Source organism: Mus caroli, chromosome 12, assembly GCF_900094665.2.
Source record: "Mus caroli chromosome 12, CAROLI_EIJ_v1.1, whole genome shotgun sequence".
Lineage (NCBI taxonomy): Eukaryota > Metazoa > Chordata > Mammalia > Rodentia > Muridae > Mus > Mus caroli.
In genome coordinates, this window is record NC_034581.1 from 79,433,812 (window position 1) to 79,454,573 (window position 20,762).

The window sequence follows — 20,762 nt, forward strand, 5'->3', positions numbered from 1 at the left end:
TTTTTTTTTTTTTTTTGTCTAATTACCCTAGCTGACACCTCCAGTACCTTAGTGAGTAGATATCTTTGAAGTGGACATCTTTGCCTTATTTTTGTTTTAGAAAACATTCAGTCTTTTACCATTGAGCATGTTGTTAGCTATGGATTTTATTATTTGTATATGTAGGGAGGCACACGTGCTACCACAAAGTTGTGGAGCTCACAGGATAGCTTGCAGGAGTTGGTTCTGTCCACTGTGTGAGTCTCAAGGATCAAATGTAGACATTAAGGTTCGGAGGCCTTTCCCTCTGAACCATCTTGATGAGCCCAGCTGTGAATGTTTATGGCTGCACTTTGTGAGGCTGAGGAAGCCTCCTGTTCCTACTTTGCTGTGTTATCATTAGTCACAAAGGGTTGCAGGATTTTGTTGCACGGCTTTGTTTTGTTCTGGATTAGTTGAAATGATGCTGTAATTTTTGTTTTCTAGTATATAGGCATAATTCAGTACATTAATTGATTTTCATTTTCTGTGTTGCTGAATAGTTCATAATATCATAGTTTTCTTATAATGTTTTTGCCTGGTTTTGGTGTCAGAGTAATGCTTGCCTCATAATATGTTTGGAATTATTTCTTCAGATAATTTCTCAGAGTATAGTAAGCTGGCCTCAAACTTAAGTAGTCAAGGATGACTTTATGATGTTGAACTTCTGATCTTCCTGTCTCCACCTCTCAAAGGCTGGTATTCAAGCTGTGGGTCACCAATGCCAGCTTCTATTCACTTGGTTTTTAGGCAGATCTCACTATATATTCCTGGTTGTTCTAGAATTCACTGTGTAAGCCAGGCCGACTTCACAGAATCCCCTGCCTCTGTCTCTGCCTCTCTCCTGGATTACAGGTGTGCATTACCACGCTTGACCCTGACCCTTGTTTAACTCTCCCAGTCCCCCTGTTTTGTCTGTTTTGTAGGGAAGTTTGGTCACTCACAGCAGTGTAGATATTGGTTGGTTTGATCTAAGTTATCTTCTTTGTTAGCACACACTTATATGTATCTATTCCTTTATAATTTCTTTATATTTCTTTAATATTAGTAGTGACATCTCCATTTTTTTATTATAGTAATGTAAGTCTTTTTTTCTTACTTAATCTAGGTAAATCAATTTCGCTGTTTTGTTTTGTTTTGTTTTGTTTTTCAGAGGACCAGCTTTTAATTTTATAGATTTGGGTGTGTTTGTGTATGTGGCATGTTTTTGCTTTTTAGCTCGAATACCCGCGACTAGGTTCTTTATGAGGAAAAGATGTTTATTCAGCCCACGGTATAGGAAATGCTTGAGTGCAGCCTCAGGATTTGTTTGGCTGTGGTCAGGGCCGCTTGTTTGCATCAACACATAGTGTATATATCACGGTGGGAGTGTGTGTGAGGGAGGGAAAGGCATTGATGAAAGAGGAAGCTGGAGACACTCAAGGATCAGGTTTACCATGTATAATATTCCACCATCTAGGAGGATGCTATCCAGCCTCCCTTAAGAGTCACCTGCAACGACCTAATTAACCTCCCACGTATCTATCCTCTGCCGGCGGCTGCTGTACTGTGAGGAAAGCACAAACCATATCCAGACTCTACAGTTTGACTGACTTGTCTCTATTTTATTACTGTTTGTCCTAATCTTTGTTCTTGCTTCTGTTTGGTTAGTTTTAGCTTGTTCTTTCTTTCTTTCATACTGTTTTAGGTAGAAAAATAGGTTTTCGATGTTAGATCATTTTTCTTAATTTTTAAAAGATGAATTTGATTTTGTGTGATGAGTTGTCTGCATGTGAGTCTGCATGCCTTGTGTGCCTGGTGCCTGCAGAGGTTAGAAGAGGATGTTGGATCTCCTGGGAGCCACCAGGTGGGTGCTGGAAGCCACCAGTGCTCTTACCTGCTGAGCAATTTCCCACATTCATAAAACCGTGTTTTAAAGAGAGTTTTTAAAAAGAAGGGAGGTGTGTGCTGAATACATTTGCTGGCACCTCTGAGATCCCAACTAAGCTGTGGCTCCAGCCCCTAAATCTTTTTTAGTTCTTGATATAGACATGTACACCTAATATTTCTCTTCAAATATTTGTTTAGTTTTATCCCATGAGCTGTGGTATGATGTCTTCATTTTTATTCATGTCAGAGTAATATTTCTGATACCTGTTGTGAAAATTTTTGAGCCCTTGGTTTTTTTTTAGTAATTTATTGTACATATTTATGCACTTCCTATGTTCTGTTCTGTTTTGCTTTGTCTGTTCTGAGACAAGGTGTCAGGTATAGCAGTCTAGTCTCAGGCGTCCCTGTGGAGCCGAGAATGACTTTGTCATTGACCTCCTTCCTCTGCCTTCTGAGAGCCGGGACTGCAGGCAGATGCCATAGTGCTGGGAGCCGGGACCACAGGCAGAGGCCATAGTGCTGGGAGCCGGGACCGCAGGCAGAGGCCATAGTGCTGGGGTGGTGCTCTTTGTTTTCTGCATGATAGGAAGCAGTTTGCCGACCGAGCTATATCCCAACCCCTCAGAAAACAAAAATTTTACCCTCTCCATTGTGTTTCAGATTGTTGTTATAATGAGAGGATTGCCTGGCAGTGGAAAGACACATGTTGCAAAACTTATCCGGGTGAGTATGGGAAAGTAAAATAAGGAAAAGGAAAAAATGAGTTGCTTGTTAGTGGGGTAATATTGTATTCAGGTATCTCCCAGTGATAACTTGTGGACGGACGTCCATGGGGCCTTATAAGTTTTTCATCTGTTTAGACAAATAATTTTGCCTCTGATTGATTTGAAACCACCAGAAATTTTTATTTTAGCCACAGGTGGGAACTTTAGTGTTCATCAATTTGGTTCTTTTTTTTTTTTTTAAACCTTCATTGTTATATTTTTAGGATAAGGAAGTAGAATTTGGAGGACCTGCGCCCAGGGTTTTAAGTCTAGATGATTATTTCATCGCTGAAGTAGAAAAAGAAGAAAAAGATCCAGATTCTGGAAAGAAAGTAAAAAAGAAGGTACATGGGTCCTGCCAGACAGACCTGTGCTGGGATGTGAAGGAAGATGTGTTCAGGGAGAGATGGGGGAGCGGTTGTTTGTTTGTTTATGGTTTGTTTGTTTTTGTTTTTGAGGCAGGGTATTTACTTATGTAGCCCTGGAGCTTGTCAGGTAGATCAAGTTGACTTTGAACTCACAAGATCTGCCTCACCTACTTAGATTCAAGGTGTGCACTGCCATGCCTAGCTTGCACTGGGTTGGGTTTTTTTTGGGGGGGGGGTGTTTGTTTGTTTGTTTGTTTGTTTTTGAAGATGAGAATTTCCTTGTCTTCTGGACACAAACTTTGGTGCTTAGGTGGGAAGAAGAGGATGCAGAGTCATCCTGCTTCAGTTAAGCCCGGCTCAGTCTGGTTCCTTACTCCTGCTAACCTCCTTTTCTCTGTGGGTCTTAGGTAATGGAATATGAATATGAAGCTGACATGGAGGAGACTTATCGCACCAGCATGTTCAAAACTTTCAAAAAGACTCTAGATGACGGCTTTTTCCCTTTCATTATTCTGGATGCTATCAATGACAGAGTTAGGCATTTTGATCAGTTTTGGAGTGCAGCGAAAACCAAGGGCTTTGAGGTATAGTCTTAACTTTGAAGCACTTTTAGTGTGAATTTTGTATTTCTTGGCCTAATTGTCACACATTTTCATTTAGGTGTATTTTGTATTTCTTGGCCTAATTGTCACACATTTTCATTTAGGTGTATTTTGTATTTCTTGGCCTAATTGTCACACATTTTCATTTAGGTGTATTTTGTATTTCTTGGCCTAATTGTCACACATTTTCATTTAGGTGTATTTGGCTGAAATGAGTGCTGATAACCAGACTTGTGGCAAGAGAAATATTCATGGAAGAAAGCTTAAAGAAATAAACAAGGTGATTTTTAGAAACATGGTATGCTGGAGAACCCCAGACATCATTCTTTCAGCACAAGTAATGCTGTCTTAAGTCTTACTTAGCTTAGAAATCTTTCTGCCTGCTTTAATAAATGTTCTCCTTTCTGTCTTATAAGTGGAAAGGGATGCCTAGCTCTTCTTAAAACTCGTCTGTTAAAGTTATAGCACTAGTTGTGTTCCTCTTGGCGATCTCCTTAGTCTTTATTGGCGTAGTTCTCTGAGTTAACTTGTTCTGAACATCATCTCAACAGATGGCTGAACACTGGGAAGCTGCACCTCGTCACATGATGCGTCTAGACATCCGCTCCCTGCTACAAGATGCTGCGATTGAAGAAGTGAGTACGCTCTGCCTCAGGGCAATGCAGATAAGCAACACCTTCTTCACTGTGAAAATCTGAAACTTCCAGAAAAGTTACAGGAGCACTTACATACCTTTTAATAATCTCAACCAATTCAGGTGTTAATATTTCCCCACATTTTAATAAACACCTCATAAATACTTAGTAACATTATTTCATACCATTACTATACAATCATATGAGAATTGAGTTGAAAAAACCTCATAACCCATCAGTCCGGAATATGTTGTTGATGGCTATCTTCTAAGAACAAGGACATTCTCTAATAAATCCATTTAATTATAAAATTTAAGGTAAGCATTAGCTGGGCTGATGGCACACACTTTTAGTCCCCCAAAGGCTGACAGATCTGAGTGAGTTCAAGGCCAGCCTGGTCTACAAAATGAGTTCTAGGACAGCCAGGGCTTATAGACCTGTCTCAAAAAAACCAAAAAGAAAAAAAAAGTTATTGATATGATACTATAAATTAAATTCTTTTGTGTTTTTATTTACTTAACCTTCTCTTCCCACACCCCCTAGGCACCTCTTTGATTCAGTCCTTGAGCAGATCGATCAAACCCCCCCGCCCCCAGTGGCGACATCAATCTGCCCACCTGTCTTATACCTCCTTGTCTAGGGCTAATCTGTTTCTTCCTTCTCTCTCTCTCTCTCTCTCTCTCTCTCTCTCTCTCTCTCTCTCTCTCTCCTCTCTCTTACTTTCAGTTTGCTCTGTCCTAAGGGATCAGACACAGGGAAGTAGCAATTGATATCCTCTGGCCAAGACCACCCACCGCTTGGTGTGGGTGGAAGGCCTCCAACCCTCTGTCTGATCCCTGACAGATAACCCCCTATATTTTTATTCTTTTTGAAAACAAAATAAAAAAGAAAAAGCCCTGTTACACATAGACTAGTAATGTCTTTAGGGCTGTCGACAGTTTCTCTAAAATTTGCAGGACTGACTCACAGCTGGGACTTTGGGGAACCCCTTGTGATGTTTCTCTCTGACCTCAGCGTTTCAAAAAACGTTCTATATCATGGGAAACTAGGAGATTGGGGAGGGACAAAAACAAAACAAAAAAAGCCACCTGATTGCTTCCTCAATCTTGGCGGGTCACTTTGACCTCACCCAATATATCCCTCCCTCCTGCTGTGGATCTGGAGATCCAAGCAATTCTGGTTAATATCCACCCAACCTGAGCTGGATTCCTCCTCCAAAGTCAGATTGCCACCTTAAAGAGGGAATTTTCTCCACGGGAGCCCAACAGGGCACCCAGGCCAGCAGGATCTAACCATCAGGTGCACCTCTGTGTGCCCTTCACATCTGGAACAGAATGCAGCTCTCAAGAACCCACCCCTGCCAGCGACCCCTGCCAGACCGCTCCTGCCACCCCTGAGGGAGGAGAGAGGGCTGCGGAGGCGATGGTAAAGGGGAGGGGATGACAGATGAAGCGGGAATGTAAGGCTCAGGGGAAACGGGAGAAAAAAATCTACCAGGATAAATCCTCCAGGCCAATTGGACAGAGTTCACATGTTTATTTTTGTTAAAATGTTTTTTGGTTTTTCCCTAATATTGGGAATAACTCAGTATTAAAGTTCCCTGTATGGGAAATGTTTGTTTTTGTTTGTTTGTTTTTTCTTAATAGCATCAATGGCTCCTCCATGGGAGAAAAAATTTAGGGCGAGCTAAACTTACTAGTATAAAACACAACACAATCAAGGCATAAAGTACTAAGCCAGTGCTGTTTATATTTCCAAAGGTATTAGTCATTCATTCATTGTATGGATGACTCTTACTGGCTGATTCAGATGTAGATACCTTAAAGAAAGTGTTTGATGAAATAAAAAGGAATATTGCATTGTTGGGGACTATAGATTGTTACTAAAGAAATACAGGGAGGGAGTTCTCTTAATTATCCAGGATATAGGATAAGTCTGTGAGGAATTCAACCACGGAAGGTACAGATTAAAAGAGATTGTTTACAAACTCTTGGTGACTTTCAAAATTTACTGGGAGATAATAACTAGCTGCAGCTCACTATTGGATTAGCTACCCAAATGCTAAGCCATTTATATTCAAACCTTACAAGGTGATTAAACAGTCCAAGAACATTATCGGCTGAGGCTGAAGGAGAATTGGCTCTGGTAGAGACATTATAGGAAGGAGGCACATGTGGATCGCTTGGGTCCCAGCTGAATGGTACTTTAGTTATTCTGCCTTCTACTCATTCTCCCACAGTGATTCTTATACATAGAGAAGATAATATCTTAGAATGGGTGTTTTTAGCAAGTAAGCAGTAAAAAATTAAAACCATATATAAGAAGGGTTTCTAAATTAATTATTAAAGAAGAAGAAGGAGAAGAAAGAAAAGAAGAAGAAGAAGAAGAGGAGAGGGGCTGGAGAGATGGCTCAGTGATTAAGAGCACTGCTGCTCTTCCAGAGTTTCTTGAGTTCAATTCCCAGCAACCACACAGTGGCTCACAGCCATCTGTAATGGGATCTGATGCCCTCTTCTGCTGTGTGGATGTATATGCAGCAGAGCACTCAATAAATAAAATTTGGGGCAGGGGACATTCAAATTTATTGAATAACACAATGGGAGAACCAATGTTTTCATTTGGGTTACAGCTAAATTTTTCATTCATTAAACTAGGTAGCTAGTAAAATCTAATAAATAAAAGTTTTAAAAAAGAAAGAATTGGACTTAGTCAATTTACAAGAAGAGACTTCGCAGAGGTGTAGTGCCTTATCCTGATGCTGACTGAGATGGCCTAGGTAGGAGTAATCACTAAAGACTGGCAAAGGGCTTGCAATAACATTTTGGAAGAAATTAACAACAAATACTCCAAAAGCAAGCAACTTCAGTTTATAAAAAGAACTAACTGGGGCTGGAGAGATAGCTCAGTAGGTAAGAGCACTGACTGCTCTTCCAGAGGTCCTGAGTTCAAATCCCAGCAACCACATGGTGGCTCACAACCACCCATAAAGAGATCTGACGCCCTCCTCCGATGTGTCTAAAGACAGCTACAGTGTACTTACATATAATAATAAAAAAAAAAAAAAAAGAACTAACTGGATTCTTTTTTAGTCAGAGGGACACAATTTCTAAAGCTCCTACCTTTTACACAGATGCCAATAAATCAGGAATGGCAGGCCATAAGTTAGGAAATAAAAGTAAAGTAATTCAAAGGCCATAGGCTTCAGTCTTATATTTAGAGCTATGTGCTATTTTCATGGTTTAACTGTTCCAGAATTCTTAATATAATCACTGACTTTCAACATGCAGAAAGAGTTGATTTGCATTTAAAAGAAAACTGTTAAACTTATTCCAGATGATTAAAAATTAACTTTGTTATTTATAATCAAGCTTCATTACCTACTGAAAATAACCCTAAAGGTACCCAAAGGAATGAAATCTGGTAGACGGACATGTTTCATTTTACAGAGTTTGGATAATACTACAGGTCAAGCAATTTGTGGAAAGATCTGACCACACTTTAAAGGAAATGCTCAAAAAACAAAAGGGTGATATAAGGTCGCCCAGAGATAGATTAAATAATGCTTTATTAACTTAAAATTAAAAAAAAAAAGTCAGTGAGACAGGTAGCACAGCTACTGGAGGGGAAAAAGCACTGGATTTTAGAAAGGACTGCTGCATTGAATCATCCTATATACGTTAAGAATGTGTGAACCTCAGAATGGAACTCAGGAAGTGTGTGTACCGGGGAGGAGGTTTTGCTCTTGTTTCAACAGGAAGCAAAAAGCTGTGGATTCCTTCAAAATTAAGATTAGATTCGACCAGGAAGACCTAAAAATCTTCGGACTTGAAAAAAAGAGATCCAAAACTCAACAAGACAGGTGGCACAATTGCTGACTCCCTCCATGGGAGCAGCACACAAGACTGTCTGAGATGTGAATGACTGCAGAAGCCAGTGAACCTTCCTGACTGCTTAAGATTACATGTCATCCTCTCATCTGGCATGGACCCATCATACCTCAGATGGATGAAGACTTATACAAACTGACTGGTAGTTGCCTTTCACCTGCTCAGACATAGAGCCAAGAATCATCATTAGCTGATTTGTGCACACTGCACATTCCATACATGCGTTAATACAAAAATGTCCCTACAACATTACCGTTAAAAGTTTGTGTGTTTTCAGAACAAAAGGACCAACGGAAGCCTATCTGGGTCCCAGCCAGAAATGTCTGATATAACACCACCAACCAAGAAGATGGCCTGCATCTCACTGCCGGGTCAGGGAAGGAGGAGACGGAGGACACGCCATCCCAACCCCCGATCCCAACCCTGACCCCGGCGGAGGAGAAAACGAGGGACTTGTGTTGTACTGGGGGAGGAAAGTTGCTTTTAATTGCTTGGTTCCTTCCCTTCTGTGACCCCATCCTAGTTATTGAGACCTTCTTTGTCCTGGGCTCTGCCTTATTCAATTCGTACAGCAACAGATAAGCAACATTACCAGGACCTCCCACAAATGGATGCCAACATCTATGATGATACTGCTCCTTCGTAAAAAAAACAAAAAAAAAACCCAAAAAAACAAAAAGAGAGAGAGAGAGATGTGGGGCCAGGGTGCCATGGCACCAGGAGGAACTGGTCTGGAGCTAGAGTGGGGTTGAGTTTCCAAACCGCGGGAATCTCATCCTGAGATCGGCAGGAGTAGGACCACTCCCCCACTGTCCCCAGCCTGCATGTCTCAGGTACATAGTCCTGGCCCCCTTCTTTGACCCACCAGAGGAGGTCACAGAGTCTGTAGCCAGGTTAAATTTCTTCTCTCCTTATAAGGTCATATCCAGCAAACACTTGGAATCTGGAATTTCTCCTTATGTAAATGATGCATCCCCAGCACACTGGCCCTGACTAATGATGTACACTCTCTCTAATACCCACAAAGGTTTAAACGCACACATACCCTCCTGACCGTTCCTGCTTTGATCTCCGTTCAGGATCTGCCCAATTGCGTGCTGATGACTAGTGGGGGAGCAGAGCTAGGATCGGCACTTGAGTTAAATTTAAAATAGTCTATACTCATCTCCTGTCCTGATGTACTCTATAAAACCTCTTTTTGGTGGTGATAGGATGAAGCATTGTATGCCCTGGCTGTCCTGGAACTCCTTCGTAGATCAAGCTGGCCTTGAATTCACAGAGAAGGCATGCATCACCATGCCCAGCCTTTGTAGCACTTTTATGATAGGAAAGATGGCTTACTCAGTAAATTGCTTGCCTTGAGTTTTATTCCCAACCTCATATAAAAACTGGGTGCATTGACAAATCCCACCATTTTGGAGGGGGAGGTAAGAGAGCTCCCTGGGCTTCACTGGGTAACTGGTCTAACCAGATTGGTGAGTTCCAGGTTCAGTGAGAAACCTTGACTCCGAAAATAAGGCCTCACACACTTTTAATTCCACTACTTTAGGTTTAAGTTAAATAGCAGAAGGTCTTGGGAGATGGCTAAATGGATGACATCATAGAGGGGAAATAACTTATACAGATTGCTTTCTGACCTGCTGTGCACCAGGACCGTGGCAAATGTGTATATTCACACACAGACATGAGTGAAGTCAGTGAATGAATGAACAAATAGACATGTAAAATCAAAACCTTAGTAGGAATGCTACATGAATTATGTGTTCTTGGTTCACTACATTTGGTTCACGTCATTTGAGATATTTGAGATGACAGTTTACCTCAATGTGATGTAGGCTTTGGTCTAATCCTTAGCACACCAGTCAGATCTGTTGGGTTTTTCTGCTTTTTTTTTTTTTTCATTTTGTAATAAGTGTCTATAAGTGTGTATTAATTTCTTGTTCCCAAGGCATTTTCACTCATTGGTAACTTGCATAGTAGTTATTGGTTTGGTGGAAGAACATACCCTGAAAGGAAGGTGACTTTGTGCTTCAGTCACTTGTGCTCCTGTCCTGTTTGACCTCGTTCTTTGAATGGTGCTGTCTGTCGTTGCTGAGTGAGACTCTGGTTTGGCAGCAGACACTTGTCACCCAGACTTCATGGCCTCTCGTGATCAGTTAGTCATGCCACCTTCATAAAACACATCTTTCTCCTTGGCTTTCATGTGTCTACATTCTTCTGCTAGATAACACTAGATCATCTCAGAACAGTCTCCTTTTCTGACTTGTGCTTTCCAGGCCTTAAAAAAGTTACTGAGGGTGCTATCCTTAGCTCAGGTTTTACTCACACATGGAAAGAACCTATTTCTAAGAGCATAGATTTGCCGGTTTTATATCCATCCTAGTTTCCTAGATTGCCTTTTATATGCCTTGTATAGACTGGCTTGTCTACCTTCAAAGTAACAATTTTCATGAGACCTGATGGTGTTGCCTTTTATCCTAGCACTTGGGAGAGAAAGGCAAACAGATCTCTGTGAGTTTGAGGATAGTTTGGTCTATATAGCCAGATCCTGTGGGGGGGGGCCGGGGGGGGGGAGTTAACAATTTTAAGTAGAGTGCTTTAAATTCTTTTTACAATTCTTTTCTGAAGTCTCCCTGAAACACACCATGTTAGCGTCACACACTTGATCCTCTTACGGGGTTCTCTGTTTTTTTAGTAGGAGCCACCATGTTGGAAACATCAACCTGCTCTTCAGCCAGCTCTTGATGGCTCTCAGCACTGTGCTCTGATATCTTTTAACTTGTACATCCTTCTCACATCCACGTGCTCCCATGGGTATTGAAGTCATTGTGGGCCACTGTTTGCTCTGTCGTCTCTTATATTTGTTGTTGATGTGCCCCCTCCCTCTTTTTCACATATTTTGAAATTTGATTAGAGAAATACTTGTTAAAAGTTTTTAAAAGACTGTAATCTCTTAAGTATTAAAAGCCCACCTATGTGGAGTAAAGGATTTTACCCAGCTTTACAAAGATAAAGATGACAAATCCAGGGTATATTGCAGAAATAATGTTCTGTAGTCTTATAGTCCCACTTCAAAGTTCAGAGTGTTAGGATTCATGTAGTATATGACAGGAGAGCCCCTGCTGTCTTGTGCTCATTCCAGATCTTAGTGAGTCAACACTTTTTTAAATGCTTATGCAATCCTTTTTTTAAAAATGATTATTGGCATATTGTAGGTAGAGATGGAAGATTTTGATGCTAACATTGAAGACCAGAAGGAAGAAAAGAAAGATGCAGAAGAAGAGGAAAGCGAACTGGTAGGAGACAGACCAACCACTTTGAGCAAAGTGTCTCTTTGTTATTCTTAAGGAGTGTTATATTCAGATCTGTAGTTTGATTATTAGTGTTGATAGACACTCTTTACAGTAAAAGCTTCCGTCACCATCCTCCTGGAGGCTATGTACTCTATTTTTCCCTAGTCCAAGAAAAAAATCTATGTTGTTAGGGAAATTTTAAGAGTACTAAGAAACTCATCTTTGTACTCATCCAGCTGTGGGTGGTTGTAAGGGAGTAGACTTTTCAAGAAAGTAATTACATATGAAAGGGCCTTTTTCCATTCCAGCAGGTATGTGGTAGAGCCTACCCAACATATGCATACTCTTACCTCTTTGCTGTAAGATCTCAAAACTGAGTTCTGTTACCTTGAAGCAGAAGAACTTACTGAATGAAGAGGCAAAGGGCTGTCACTGGCTGCTGGATTTGTTCTTGTTCTCTCTTGTTAAATGATGGCAAAAATGACTGTGTAGGCAATGGATTTTTACCCAGGCTGCCGAGATACTTAATGATGTGAGTTTAAAGTTCTGTGTACCTCCTGTAAGTGCTTTGATTAAACCTCTGTGGAGATGTGTCCCTTACTCTGTCACTCAAGAAGTAAAACCTATAAAATTACTGATGTTTCATTGTTGGCTAATGAGGTACATAGATTAACAATGCCTTTGGATAGTATTGCCTTTAAAATCCACAGTATTGCTTGGTTTATTTGACATTTCAGCTCTTGCTAAAGTTGCTTCTCCTTACTTCTCTTAATGAAAATGTACAAACCGAGATCCCTGATTCCTATTCCCTAAAGCATAGTCTACAAGGAGTGGTCTCTTTAAAGCCATGTATGACATAGAAGATTCGTGGTAGAAATTGTGTTTATATAGCATTGGTGTCGACCTCTACATTCCTAGATGTCTTAAAATGTGGATTAAAAGCTAAGCTTTAAAGGTATGGATAATTGAGTCTCAGTATGTTTTTTAATAGTCTTATTTTTCTTAATCAGGTTGCATTTTGACATACATGATTTAAAATGTGAGGGGAAATTTACATAAAGACCCACACTGCAGTAATAACCTTACTTGCTACTTGTAGCCAGCACAGGAGAGATGCACAGTGTTTTGGCAGCTCCATCTTTGTGGCTTTTTTATTTTATCTCACTTGTTTAAATGTAGTCAACTTGGAGCCTAATTACATGTACAATTACCTTTTAAAGAGAAACATGTTGCCACACTGTAGTTTTACATCAGAGAACTGGTAAAGAAGCCTTAAAATGCTACTCTGCTGAACTATTTATTTCCAAGTGGCCTGCTACTTCAGCAGCAGACAGATGATAGTTTTAAGAATGAATAAAGACAGTTCCAGCAGGGGTAGTGAAGTCTCTTTATTTTAATCTAAAGCTTCTTTAACCCAGTCACATAGCAGAACCCAGCTCTTTTATTCTTGGAACCTATCCCAAGGGTAAAAGATTCCTGGAGAATATTAACCAAGGTAATGTGAACGAGTTTCGAGTTCCCTGTCATTCAAAACGATTTAACAGAAATCTCAGTAAACTTTGCATTTTCAGTTCTGTACTGGATGAAATCCTTAGAGATTATTGGTGAGATATATCCCTGCCTTTAGTGCTTCTGCAAACCTAGTCCATATGATTTAGAATATAAATACATAATTTCAGTGATTAGGGTTTTCAGGTGTTTCTAGATCACACTTATACAAGTTTTCTCGGTATTTGTAAACACCATCGCTTTAGCAGAGCGTTTTCTTGATTTGATCTAAAGTGTTTTTGGGAAATATGATGTAAATTATAATCTGAAATACTACCTACTAATTCCTAGTTCTGGCATAAAGACTCACAGTGTATAAACCTAAAGATTTCTTGGAGTAAGGGTGCTCAAGAAAACTCTCCTGTAGAGATTGTTACGCTGTCTCCAGCAGCTTTTGCAACTCAGCTGGGTGTCAGTCTGTTCTGTGACCTTGAACATTCTCCACAGTAGAGAAGAGTACTCATTTAAAAAAAGAAAAGAAAGAAAGAAAAGGGAAGCAAAACCAAAAACCTTGAATCAATTGGTCTGGTTTACTAGGCCCTAATAATAATGTTTCTGTATAATAGGATCGATTTGAAAACACAGTCCAAATAAAGGAAACGGGAGTTATAATAAATGACATGGAATAAGCTGGGTAGTAGAATAAACATAGTTATAGGCACCCTGGGACATTGGAAAATGTTTGGGGAGTTTGTTTAAGTTACTCAGTTCAATCTTATGTAAGCTGTAAATTGCCTGTGGTAATTTCTGGTTTTATCACATACTAGGAAATATAATATTACAAGATATCAGAAATAACTCAACTTTCATCTGGTAAAACAGAAGTGCTCTGAAGTTGATTCAATAAAGCCAGCCTTTGTATGCTGAAACTGGTAGATGCGTTGAGTCGTTTTAAGTGAGTGTGAGCTCCATGATGCGGTAGTTGGGCCCGTTTTCTTTGCAAGTGTTTCAAGTGACACTGAAATACCAAGTGACCGTCTTGAAGAACACTTTTGGACATCATGGCTTCAATTATTTGAGAATAGCAGTTGTACTTTGAAAGTACCTAGCTAGTTTATAAATTCTCAGAATGATATTGATCCTAGCTCAGTAACTGTATATTCTTACCATAATTGTTGCCCATCTGCTGTTGAGGGTACAGTTGTGAGTCCTCAACTGTACTTAGCTCAAAGCGCCTTCATGCTCCTACCCTGATGACTGAAATCTGAAGTCTGCAGGGAAGTTTGGTGAATCTGGTCACTTACTTTCGTCAAGGATGATAAAGTTGTGTTTCCATAGGATATATTTGTAACTAGTGAGTGGGAACTGAATCCAGTCCCCGTTTTAATGCTTTTCCAATTCAAACGTGTTATGCATGTATGTGTCTCTTTCTAACCCTTCGAGCTTCTCTCTGTGTACAATTTAGGGTTACATTCCGAAAAGCAAATGGGAGATGGACACTTCTGAGGCAAAGCTAGGTGGGTATTGCCTTTTTCCTGTTTTTATATGTGATACCTGATGGTAATGGTCATAGAGCTTTTCACTGCACAGAGTCAAGGGCCGGAAACTTCTGCTTAAAGCAAGATTTTGGCCAACCCACATCCTTCAGTCATTTCACCAGCTTCTGCCTTAACTACTTATATCTGTGACAGATTAAAAAGCATATTTTCTACAAAAAATACTTTTGATATCATTGGAAGTTTTTGGGATAATTAGAAATATTTGATAAGCATAATAACATACTGTCATTTCTGAAATTCATTTTTTAGTATTAATCAGAAATGTGTCCCTAACATTTTTTTTAAGATACTTATCTGTAACCCAAAGTTGAGCTTCTTTGTGAGTACTTTAATAATAATTTTAATAAAGATTTGTGTTTTTAAAAGTAACTGAAAATACCTTGGGTAATAAATTTGGTTTCTGTGGTAAGGAAAGGAAAGTAAATATATAATTCAAATATTCAAGGAGACTCCATTTAAATTTTCCTTCAGGCTGTCTTTAGTGCTGTGTTACAAGGTTAACCTTTTAAAATAACTGTTTAAATCAAACCTTTGAGTTGCTTGATTTAGTCAAGTAAAAAACAAATGGTATGAAATGGATTTCTTCACGATCTTAGTTTGATATTGTACGGTAGCGTTTTTTGGGTTTTGTTTTTTTTTTATTTTTATTTTTTTAACTTCACTTAAAGAGACTGATTTAACATGTCAATTAAGATGTGTCAATAAAATGTTAAGGGAGTATGCCATGCCAGGCCTTCTGATTAGGAAAGGTGACTCTTGTATTTCTTCTCTTGCTGTTGTACTCTTACTCCAAAACCAAGCAACCATCTAATCCTAAATTTGCAGAGTTAGTCTGCCTACTCAGCACTCTTGCTGCATAGGGTATGTGTTTTATATCAAAGGGGATACATTGTATACACACTTGCATGGGTCATGCCTTGGATTGTGCCCAAGCACTTGGGTTAGAGATAGCTGGTTTTGACTAGGTTGTATATTAAAAGATAAGTTCAAAAGCTCTATTATTGTATTATGGGAATAGGTGTTTGCTATAAAGTCTAAAAAAGTTTTAGCGTGTGTCAAATGAAAATTATTTGTGGTTTATTGATGTATTCATCTACTAATCTTTCTTGAGAGAAATCTTAATAATAGTCAACTGTCTCCTTTCCACATACCATAGACATTTCTTTGCTTAAATACAGTTAAATATTTAAGAAAAATAATAGCTACAACTTCCTTTTTTAAAAGGGTGGTGTTTTATTTTTGCTTGTTTTGAATGAGGTTAGCCCTGTTTGAAGTTGTGTACTTTTAAAATAACCTGTGAGACTATAAGATGATTTGATTCTGTCAGGGCTTTATTGATTAGCTTTTGTGGCAAAGAACAATCATAAAAATAAGGGAATTGTCAGAATGGTGCATATTTTAACAAATATTCTTCCAGAGCCTTGTGTAATACATGATTTGGGATTTTGCTTTTTTTAAAAAAAAATGCCATTCCATTTTCTATTTTCCTTTCTAGTTTTAGAGGAGAAAAGAAAATGGAATATAGCCATGATAACTGTTTAAGAAAAACGTTATTACTATTTGTATTCATTTCTGGGAAATATGACTTGTCTACTATTTATTTCTCAGAAATGTGTCTTATACAGTCTGTCAGTTTTGAAGATATTACACAGTAAATTGCAGAAATGGATTTGTCATAAATCCTTTCAGAAATGGCACTAATGGTCTGGTGATAAATCTAGAAAGGGGAATTTTTAATTAGTTTTAAAAAGAGTGAGTGATATTTTGTATAATTACCTGGCACCTGGCACCGCTGGATTATCTTGAGAACTAATCCAGCCTTGGAAGAAGGAAAATTGACTATAAGGTTTATCAAAGCATTTTCTTTGCGATTGGGCCAGTTGGGAATTCTCTTCTAACTCATGAGGATCATCTGAGAATTAGTGTATTTGTGTTGCCTTTCGTATCACATTGACTGTTTGGTTACCAGGTAGAGATTGCTTCCCTGAGTACTCTGCCAGCGTTTGTACATTTCTTTTAGCAATGTGATTTTGCTAAGGTGGGAACACACTTGAGCTTTACCCGTGTGGCATATTGAGCTGAGAGAGCTGAAACTTGGAGCTGAAGAGTTCTGATCATAGGCGAGTCTTCAGTAAGAGAATACTTCTGTACTCTTCCAAGCAGATTGTCAGAATTCTTTGCAGAATCTTGACTTGTGCTAAATGTACAGGTCAGCTCGTGTCTGTTAAATTGGAAGCAGCATCAATCCAAACAGTTTCAGATGTGGCCTGAGCTGTATCTAGCATGGTATTACAGTGTGACTGGCAGCTGCCTGACCAGTGTTAGTTACACCTGACTGCTCTGTCCTAACTGGGAGATAGACATAGTAATGCACAAGTTGGGTTTTACACATACCTGCTGGGCTTTAGTTCTGAAGCTACTTCAGTTGCAGTGATGTGAGGCTTGTTTCTCACACCTGTAAGACCTAGAGTATTGGAGACTGCTGCCATCATAACGGTCTCTCCAGAGAAAGTGTTCTGCTCTTGCCGTCACTTGTACTCACCAGACAGACGGAATCATCCTTTCACAGTTGAGATGTAATTGTCATTTATGTAGACACATAACTCTTGTATGTTCACTAAGTACCATTTACATTTAGAAAATAATAGATTTATCTATGGAATTTTTCTGTTGTGCTATAGTAATATGCAGTATTTTAAAGATGTGGTAAATTCTGTGACTGACCAAGTTGGATCAAAAATTTCATCCTCTTAAAACTTCATCTTTTGCGACCCAGGCCTCTAATGTGTGAATGGATTGGACGCCAGTCTTTCTTCTGTAACCAACACCCAGATGCCTCCTCCCTTACTTTATACCATCTGAGTGTTTGGGACTCTAGTATTTGTTGGACGAGGTGTTCAGCCTTTCTTCCACACTCAAAATGAAACTTGAAACATGAATGCACAATATAAATCTCAAATCAAGGTGCTCTGACTAGAAATGCAGGCTCTGGGGCTTCCAGGTACAAATACCCAACCTGGCCTGTGCCTCCTGCCATCACCTAGCGTACAAGGAAGTACTCTTGCAGGTTCCGCCCTGCCTATCTGTGTTTCTGCCTGGCCGTGTGTGCTCTGTTGTTAGAATTGAAATGCGAAACCTTCCCTTCAGAGAATGTTCACACCAAGTTGATTGTACTAAGTTTGGGAATCCTTAAAGTTATTTAATGAGTGTGCTGGAGCTTATTATTTCTCTTCTCATAACATTGTACATTGTTGGACTAAGGTCAGCTTTATTGCTTATGGGGGTGTCTTGGGTTTTCTGTTACCATGTTCTGTGTCCCTGTGTAGTCAAGGATCCTGTACAATATGGCCTGTCAGTAGAGCCATGTAGTACAGCATTTAATTAACAGAAGAGGTAGAAGATTAGTTCTGTGGAGCCTATCAGGAAATTTGTTGAAACAAGATGATACAGTTTTGTAAATTACTGTCATTTACATTACTGATTTTTTTCAGTAATAATTGCTTTTATGAGGGAAGGGTATGGGAACTAAAACCTTTGCCAGTTATGCAAAATCGTTACTGCTTTTCAAAGTTTGTGTACAGTTAGCTGTGTGTGGGGTTTGTGTATTTGAAAGCATGGCTCCTCCTTCCTGACATTGCTTCCACTGCATGCTCCATGTGGACCTCTCTCCAATTTGGTGCTAACCATTTCTACCTCACACATTCTTCATCCTTTACAGAGCTGAAGGTTTACTATGTGTGTCTGAGACAGTCAAGCTTTCCTCTATTAGCCCACCTTAACAATAGTGTGTTCAGATAACTGCAGGAGTGCAAGCGCTTCATTGAAACTCAAATGGATATAACTCATAATATTCCACATCTGTATTTAGAGTCAATATTAACCAATAAAAAAAGACAACACATTCTCATTGTGTATTATTTAAAACACCTAATCTCATATCTCAAACTTTCTGAATGTGCTGCTTATTTGATAATAGTGAGCTATTAGGAGGCCAACTTCATAATGCAGAAAGAAATACCAGATCTGGTTACTTGGGCTGACTTACCAGCTTTTAGCATGGTAAGTCAACGGTGCTTATCTGTATAGTCAAAGTACGAGAGTGGCCATCAGTGCTTTATATTACACTCAGAGAGTGGGGTCACAGTCGTCTGCTCATCAATGTTAACTCATGGATGCTCCTAGGAAATCATAATCAAACACATCCTTAAACTGGATTTTCATATGACACATCACACATCTTTGTAGATCAACTGAGTGGTGTTAATGCTGTGGTAAAGAAAAAGGCAATAATTGTTTTTAAAGAGACCCGTTTTTCTATTTTTCAGAGCATGATAACTGAAGTGTGATTTTTTTTCTGAGGGTGGGAACCTAGGAGATAGGATCTTTTCTTGCTTTGTCCATATTTATTACTAAAACCATCAAAATAAAAATATGACTACTGGTACAAACACCAAAGAGATGGTGGGAATCACATAAAATTTGATATTTTCTTAGCCAAGAAGATAGCTTGAATCTGAAAATGATGCTGCATTGAAAAATGTGGATATGCCCTCTGGAAACAATCCAGCCCTCCTTTTCCTTTGTGTGTTGTGCAAATTCCCACACCCTTAATGCCATGGCTCTGTGTTTGTCCCTCAGACAAGTTGGATGGCTTGAGGACTGGTACTAAAAGGAAGCGAGACTGGGAGGCGATTGCCAGCAGAATGGAGGATTATCTTCAGCTCCCTGACGACTACGAGACTCGAGCTTCTGAGCCTGGGAAGAAGAGGGTAGGAGGCTTTTGTCCTTAACTACTGAAGCATGAAGCATTTGGGTTTTAAAAAGTTGGGGATGGAGAAATGGCTGTCCATAAAGTGTTTGTCATGCAAATATAAGAACCCAAATTTAGGGGCTGGAGAGATGGCTCAGCAGTTAAGAGCACCAACTGCTCTTCTAAAGGCCCTGAGTTCAAATCCCAGCAACCATATGGTGGCTCACAACCATCCATAGCAAGATCTGAAGCCCTCTTCTGGAGTGTCTGAAGACAGCTTCAGTGTGTACTTACATATAATAAATAAATAAATCTTTTTTTTTTTTTTTTAACAAAAAAACGAAATTTAGTCTCTTGTTCCCAGTAAAAAACAAAAAGCGCTACAATTACAGACATACCTACCCTGTTTTAACATAGATAAGTCAGTTCTTCGGAGCATATTTATTTTTGTTTTATTGGTTTGATTTTTAACCTACATGTATGTTGTATATAACATGTACATGCCTGGTGCCTGCAGAGGCTAGAAGGATCATCATATCACCTAGATCTGAAGTTACAGATGGATGTAATCTACCATATACTTGCCAGACCAAATCAGGGTCCTCTGCAAGAACAGCAAGTGCCCTTAAATCCTGAGTCATCTCTCTAGGCCCTCTGTATTTCTTTCAATTTAATTTTCTTAGTGCTTGAATATAAGACAACATTTTAGTATGAGAGAATAAAACATATTAGTAGATTATTTTTATGGTGGATATTGTTTCAAAGACTATATCTTAAAGCTCATTGATATACTGCAGACAAGTAAGATATGCTAGCACACCTATAACCCCATTACTAAAAAGGCAGAAGCAGGTGAATATCTGTGATTTCGTGGTCAGCCTAGCCTACATAGTTAGTGAGTTCCAGGTCTGTATTGGGAAACAAAAAAGTTCAAATACTAAAAACATAGTATATACCTACTCTTGTCTGTATAGTTTGAGGAGATGGGGAAGGGAAGTCCCAGAAATGGCCTTAACATACATAAGGACTTGAACACTGAGGCCAGCTGACATAGAATTGGCTCAAGCTAGGTGTGGGAAGGCACCCTGCAATCTTAGTACCTTGGAAATAAAGGCAGGATGATTGCAGGACTTGAGGCCAGCCTGGGCTGCAGAGTGAGACCCAGTGTCAAAGAACAAAACAGGTTGAACAGTAGGAGTGACTCTGCTTGGGGAGTGACTTGAGTTACAGTTTTGGTGACGGAATAATTTGAAATGGAAACTATTTTTCTCTATTTTTTTGCTGAAATAACTATGACTGTCTTCAAAAAGTGATTCTATAGAGTTGGTCATATTAGAAATTACCTAAATGACTAGGTTTTAAAATGTAATTTGTGCTGGTGATAGGACACAGAGTTTGAGCACTAGAAAGGGCAGTCTCAAAGCATTTAATACAACTTCAAAGGGTTAGAAAGTGATTGATCGTCAAGAAATGTTAAGTTTCTTAGAAATATATATATATATATATATATATATATATATATATATATA

General features: G+C 39.2%; 1 protein-coding gene across 3 annotated transcripts in view; it reads left to right on the top strand.

Annotated features, from left to right (window-relative positions):
• Ylpm1 (YLP motif containing 1) overlaps window positions 1-20,762 on the top strand; it is a 76,500-nt gene that overhangs the window by 51,938 nt on the left and 3,800 nt on the right. For 2 of the 3 annotated variants that reach the window (XM_021178800.1, XM_029484466.1), the window contains 8 exons: window positions 2,548-2,610; window positions 2,876-2,995; window positions 3,427-3,603; window positions 3,818-3,901; window positions 4,173-4,256; window positions 11,359-11,439; window positions 14,390-14,441; window positions 19,122-19,252. In XM_021178800.1, coding sequence (XP_021034459.1) covers window positions 2,548-2,610; window positions 2,876-2,995; window positions 3,427-3,603; window positions 3,818-3,901; window positions 4,173-4,256; window positions 11,359-11,439; window positions 14,390-14,441; window positions 19,122-19,252 — 792 coding nt within the window. Of the gene's footprint in view, window positions 1-2,547; window positions 2,611-2,875; window positions 2,996-3,426; window positions 3,604-3,817; window positions 3,902-4,172; window positions 4,257-11,358; window positions 11,440-11,744; window positions 14,442-19,121; window positions 19,253-20,762 lie in introns of those variants that run through there. The other variant, XM_021178801.2, reaches the window with a different exon arrangement.